General features: G+C 43.1%; 1 protein-coding gene across 1 annotated transcript; it reads left to right on the top strand.

Annotated features, from left to right (window-relative positions):
* The first annotated feature begins 469 nt into the window (after positions 1–469).
* On the top strand, positions 470–1,372 carry LOC114669429 (histone H2B 8-like). The gene has a single exon (XM_028825650.2). It carries the CDS (start codon positions 613–615, stop codon positions 988–990), a length of 378 nt encoding a protein of 125 aa, XP_028681483.1. The 5' UTR covers positions 470–612; the 3' UTR covers positions 991–1,372.
* Positions 1,373–6,246: the final 4,874 nt, after the last annotated feature.

Below are 6,246 nucleotides of genomic sequence, written 5' to 3'. Positions count from 1 at the left end.
GTGGTATCGCCTGTAAGTTGTGTAAATAAGATTCCAGTTACGACAAGGTGCCCGTTTTCTTAAAGACACGGTCATTATTGCCGCCTTTTAAAAGAGTGGCGTCCCGTCCAGGAATCGTTCCTATTCTTCTCCGAGCCTATGTCTGTACCAAGAGGTTTAAGAATGGATGGGTGGACATTCAGACAATATAGCAGGTAAGGTAGCTCAAAAAGTCTTTTAAATGCAGGAGAATAATAAAAAATAAAATAACATTAATAAGAAATTTATTCCAGAGATTATCTTTTTTTTTTACTAAAAATAAAAATAAAATGACGCGAAAAGCAAACAAGATCAAAACGTAACCGCCGACGCGGGCCCCCAACTGCGACTCGTTTTTGCACAGCTGCATTGTACCACGTGGGTTGATTTAGCCAATGGCGTTTTAGCGTCTGCTCAACATCACCTGGGTTCTTCGCAGCTTAAAGAAGCTGACCAATCAGAGCGCTCGTTTATTCTTAGTTTACCATCAGGCCTCAGCACTGATAACAAGCAGCGGCGGCGGCACAGAGCAGAAAGCGAGCAGGCGGCCCGGGATATCACACCGTACGTCTGAAGTTATCCGCATCGTTCAGCATGCCGGAGCCGAAGAGTGCGCCCGCGCCTAAAAAAGGCTCCAAGAAAGCGGTGGCGAAAAGTCAGGCGAAAGGGGGCAAGAAACGCAGGAAAGTGAGAAAGGAGAGCTACTCCATCTACGTGTACAAGGTGCTCAAGCAGGTGCACCCCGACACCGGCATCTCGTCCAAGGCCATGGGCATCATGAACTCTTTCGTGAACGACATCTTCGAGCGCATCGCCGGGGAGGCGTCCCGCCTCGCGCACTACAACAAGCGCTCCACTATCACCTCGCGGGAGATCCAGACGGCCGTGCGGCTGCTGCTGCCCGGAGAGCTGGCCAAGCACGCTGTGTCGGAAGGCACCAAGGCGGTCACAAAGTACACGAGCTCCAAATGAAACCCCAGGACAGTCCGGAGTTACCGTATGTGATCTCTTGGTTACGGACGGCATTTGGTCCCTTTGTTTTGAACTGATCCGCAGTGGTGGCGTCACTTAAATCTCCTATTGTCTGTTTTTAATGGTTAAAAGACTGCCGGATGGCCGACACGAAGCTTTCCACAATCTCTGCGCTTTTTCCGTTCGTTGAGTACCGTGATGCGGTGTGTCGGTGAGCCCCGTGGGGCTGGTAGCGGTTTCTGCGCCGGACTCTTTAGGAACTCGTGCTTTATTGTTCTTAATACTAATAATGATGATGATGCAATACTCGGTGTAATACCAGCATATCGTATTTATTGTTTTTATTTTGTATGTTAATTAGTCAATAAAGAATATTACTGGCTTCTAACTTACTGCCTGCTTATGCTGTTTATCAGTTATGGCTGACAGTCTTAATTCACGTAAGCTGCATAACACTGGTAACAAATTTTAAGGATTTATGTGAGGCTGTAATAAGCAAGAATAGTTAAGTCGGGTATTTATAAAATATAAAAGGGTGCTTCGGTTTAAATTTTTTTTTTTTTTTTTCGCCTTATACAATTTCTTGTATTTGTTAGTTTTCACATACTTCTTGGGGTCAGCCATTGTACAAGCGCCCCTGGAGCAATTACAGGTTTAAGTGTCTTACTCAAGGGCCCAGCAGAGTAGGATCTCTTTTGGTAGTGACGGGGATTCGAACCAGCAACCTTCTGGATACCAGCACAGATCTTTAGTCCGATGTCATGTCGTTTACTAAACCGCTGCGGTGACTGGAGCCTATCACAGCTAGTATGGGGTGCCAGCCCATTGTGGGGCAAACCCACACTGGTGCCAGTTTAGTGTCTCCATTTCACCTAACCTGCAAGTCTTAGCGCTGTTGGAGAAATTGCATGCAGGGAGGACCCTTGATGTGAACAGGTAGAGCGAGGCAGCAGCAATGCCACCGTACCACCCTCGATTTTTTTCAGTATTTTCAATTTTACATTTTTTCAACTGCAATACAAATGTCCTTTGTCACCATCTGCTGGAGGTCTGTAGAGGGCTAGTAAAGACATCAAAAAACATTGTCGTACTTGTAATCGCTCACCTTTGAAATCGTCTAAAGCAGGGGTCCTGCAGGACCACTGTGGCTGCATGTTTGAGTGCCCTGTTTGTGCTGCTAATTAACTTGTGAATTCATTTAAAAATGCAATTCAATTAAAGATTTGTTCCCCTGAATTTCTTAATTTCTTGCCTTAAATGGCACCCAAACAGAAATGAAATGTGAACTGAGGGAGCCAACTAAGTCAGGGCCTCAAACTCCAACCAATTTCACTCCAACCAGCTGCTTAATGAGGTGCCGATTCTTGTCGTTAATTAAACTCGTTCTTTAATTTTGTGGCTTGTTTCTGCTCTCGTGGTATTTCTGAAATTGTGGATTTTCTCTTTTCTAAGAGTTTTGGTCAAATGTTTTGTGTACCTGAGCAGATCAGCATTCCTGAGACCTTCACCTTTCTTTATTTTCACATATTGTATGATGGACACCAGTTGTTTTGGCTCATTTTGTATCTCGTTTGGCTGCTAATTAAGGAAAAAAAAACAATTGAGGGGGTCTGAGTCTTCAAGAGCAAGTCGATTAAAATGAATTTGAAAAGTTAATTAGCAGCAAAAACAGGACATTCATTAAGAAAAGGGTTAGAATAAAAACCTGCAGCTATGGTGGTGACCTGGCCTAAAGCAGGGGTCCTCAATCCTGGTCCTGGAGGGCCACAGTGGCTGCAGGTTTCCCAATTAGACCTCAGTCCTTACTGATAATGATAGTTGGTGTTTAACTCTATGGCTTGTTAGCACTTTAATTCAGCAGAGACAAATTTAATTACATTGTAGATCAGGGGTCTTCAATTACACTGCTGGTGGGCAGCAGTGCCTGCAGTTTTCCACTTCAACCAATTTTTATTTAATTAGAGCCCATTAATTTAGTACTCAAGCAATACAGGTGCTGGTCATAAAATTAGAATATCATGACAAAGTTGATTTATTTCAGTAATTCCATTCAAAAAGTGAAACTTGTATATTAGATTCATTCATTACACTCAGACTGATGTATTTCAAATGTTTATTTCTTTTAATGTTGATGATAACTGACAACTAATGAAAGTCCCAAATTCAGCATCTCAGAAAATTAGAATATCAATTAAGACCAATGCAAAAAAAGGATTTTTAGAAATGTTGGCCAACTGAAAGGTATGAACATGAAAAGTATGAGCATGTACAGCACTCAATATTTAGTTGGCCTGGATTACTGCAGCAATGCGGCGTGGCATGGAGTCGATCAGTCTGTGGCACTGCTCAGGTGTTAGGAGAGCCCATGTTGCTCTGATAGTGGCCTTCAGCTCTTCTGAATTGTTGGGTCTGGCGTATTGCATCTTCCTCTTCACAATACCCCATGGATTTTCTATGGGGTTAAGGTCAGGCGAGTTTGCTGGCCAATCAAGAACAGGGATACCATGGTCCTTAAACCAGGTACTGGTAGCTTTGGCACTGTGTGCAGGTGCCAGGTCCTGTTGGAAAATGAAATCTGCATCTCCATAAAGTTCGTCAGCAGCAGGAAGCATGAAGTGCTCTAAAACTTCCTGGTAGACGGCTGTGTTGACCTTGGACCTCAGAAAACATAATGGACCAACACCAGCAGATGACATGGCACCCCAAACCATCACTGACTGTGGAAACTTTACACTAGACCTCACGCAACGTGGATTCTGTGCCTCTCCTCTCTTCCTCCAGACTCTGGGACCTTGATTTCCAAAGGAAATGCAAAATTTACTTTCATCAGAAAGCAGCAGTCCAGTCCTTTTTGTCTTTAGCCCAGGCAAGACGCTTCTGACGCTGTCTCTTGTTCAAGAGTGGCTTGACACAAGGAATGCGACAGCTGAAACCCATGTCTTGCATACGTCTGTGCCTGGTGGTTCTTGAAGCACTGACTCCAGCTGCAGTCCACTCTTTGTGAATCTCCCCCACATTTTTGAATGGGTTTTTGTTTCCCAATCCTCTCCAGGGTGCGGTTATCCCTATTGCTTGTCCACTTTTTTCTACCACATCTTGTCCTTCCCTTCGCCTCTCTATTAATGTGCTTGGACACAGAGCTCTGTGAACAGCCAGCCTCTTTAGCAATGACCTTTTGTGTCTTGCCCTCCTTGTGCGAGGTGTCAATGGTCGTCTTTTGGACAACTGTCAAGTCAGCAGTCTTCCCCAACATTGTGTAGCCTACAGAACTAGACTGAGAGACCATTTAAAGGCTTTTGAGTTAATTAGCTGATTAGAGTGTGGCACCAGGTGTCTTCAATATTGAACCTTCTCACAATATTCAAATTTTCTGAGATACTGAATTTGGGACTTTCATTAGTTGTCAGTTCTAATCATCAACATTAAAAGAAATAAACATTTGAAATACATCAGTCTGTGTGTAATGAATGAATCTAATATACAAGTTTCACTTTTTGAATGGAATTACTGAAATAAATCAACTTTGTCATGATATTCTAATTTTATGACCAGCACCTGTAGGATGGAGCAGATCATTGAAAGCTTTATACACCACCATTAGTAGTATTTTAAAGCCAATTATGAATGACACAGGTAAGCAAATGCTCAGATTTTCTTTTCCTAGTTAAGAGTCTGCCTGCTGCATTCTGCACTCATTGCAACCCCTTGATGTCTTTTTCGGGTGGTCCCAAGAGGAGTGCATTACAGTTATCTAGTTGACTAAAACCAAAAGTGTGAACTCATTTTTCAGCATCTTGTAAAGTTATAAGAGCTCTAACTTTTGTTATATTCCTTAAGTGAAAAAATACAGATCTAGTAATCTGGTTAATATGCGATTTAAAGATTAGGTCAGTCGATGCTTAGCCCTAAACCTTTTACCTCTGCCTTGACTTTTAAACTTTAAGGATGAAGATTATTTCTAATATCCTTGGCAATATCCACTTTTGCCACTCACTAAGATTTCTCCTTATTTAGTAGTTCAAAGAATGTTTGTTTTTATGTTGATCAAAGTTTTGTCTCGAAACTGGTTTTGCAAACTAGTTTAACATTGTTAGCCAGTCTGAAAGAAACCAGTTTGAAAGCAATCAGTTATCTCAAACTTGAAGGTGATTCAGAAATGTTGAATTACGTAAATCACATGGCTGCCACATACCATTAAATGTTCATTGTTTTGGGCATTGTATGTTTCACATGTACAGGTTTTAATCAGGAGAACGCTGATGGATCAAATAAGTCAATAAATGCATCTATTTCCTGAACTGTGCCCCTGAAAAACCTTTTAAAATAAAGAGATTAATATTGTTTCACATGTATATGATTTTCTGGTGGGAATCTTCTTCTTTGGACTGCTCCCGTTAGGGGTTGCCACAGCCGGTCATCTTCTTCCATATCTTTCTGTCCTCGTCATTTTGCTCTGTCACACCATCACCTGCATGTCCTCTCTCGCCACATCCATAAACCTTCTCTTAGGCCTTCCTCTTTTCCTCTTCCCTGGTAGCTCTATCCTTAGAACCTTTCTCTCAATATACCCAGAATCTCTCCTCTGCACATGTCCAAACCAGCGCAATCTCACCTCTCTGACTTTGTCTCTCACCCGTCCAACTTGAGCTGACCCTCCAATGTCCTCATTTCCAATCCTGTCCATCTCTGCCACCTCCAGCTCTGTCTTCTGTGCCACCTTCTCCAGCCCATATAACACAGCTGGTCTCACTACCGTTCTGTAGACCTTCCCTTTCACTCTTGCTGATACCCATCTGTCACAAATCACTCCTGACACTCTTCTCCACCCACTCCACCCAGCCTGCACTCTCTTTTTCACTTCTCTTCCACAATCCTCATTACTCTGTACTGTTGATCCCAAGTATTTAAACTCATCCACCTTTGCCAACTCTACTCCCCTCATCCTCACCATTCCACTGTCCTCCCTCTCATTCACACACATGTATTCTGTCCTGGTGGTCCTACTGATCTTCATTCCTCTTCTCTCTAGAGCATTCATTCTCTTTCCTCTCCTTTTTCTCCTCCACCTCTCCAGGGTCTCCTCAACCTGCTCCCGACTCTCGCTACAGATCACAATGTCATCAGCAAACATATTCACCAGCAAACTTAAGATGGGCCGGGCTTTCACATGAGCCTTCTTGAGCACTGGGGCCTTGTGGGTGTTGCAAGATTTCAATCCATGACAGCTTAGTGTCTTACCAATGGTGTTCTTGGTGA

This window comes from Erpetoichthys calabaricus, chromosome 2 (genome assembly GCF_900747795.2).
Source record: "Erpetoichthys calabaricus chromosome 2, fErpCal1.3, whole genome shotgun sequence".
NCBI classification, from domain to species: Eukaryota; Metazoa; Chordata; class Cladistia; order Polypteriformes; family Polypteridae; genus Erpetoichthys; species Erpetoichthys calabaricus.
This window is presented reverse-complemented; position numbering and strand designations above follow the sequence as displayed.

Excerpts from the sequence above, each read along its gene's own strand:
- LOC114669429 (XM_028825650.2), top strand. The coding sequence starts at position 613 with ATGCCGGAGCCGAAGAGTGCGCCCGCGCCTAAAAAAGGCTCCAAGAAA.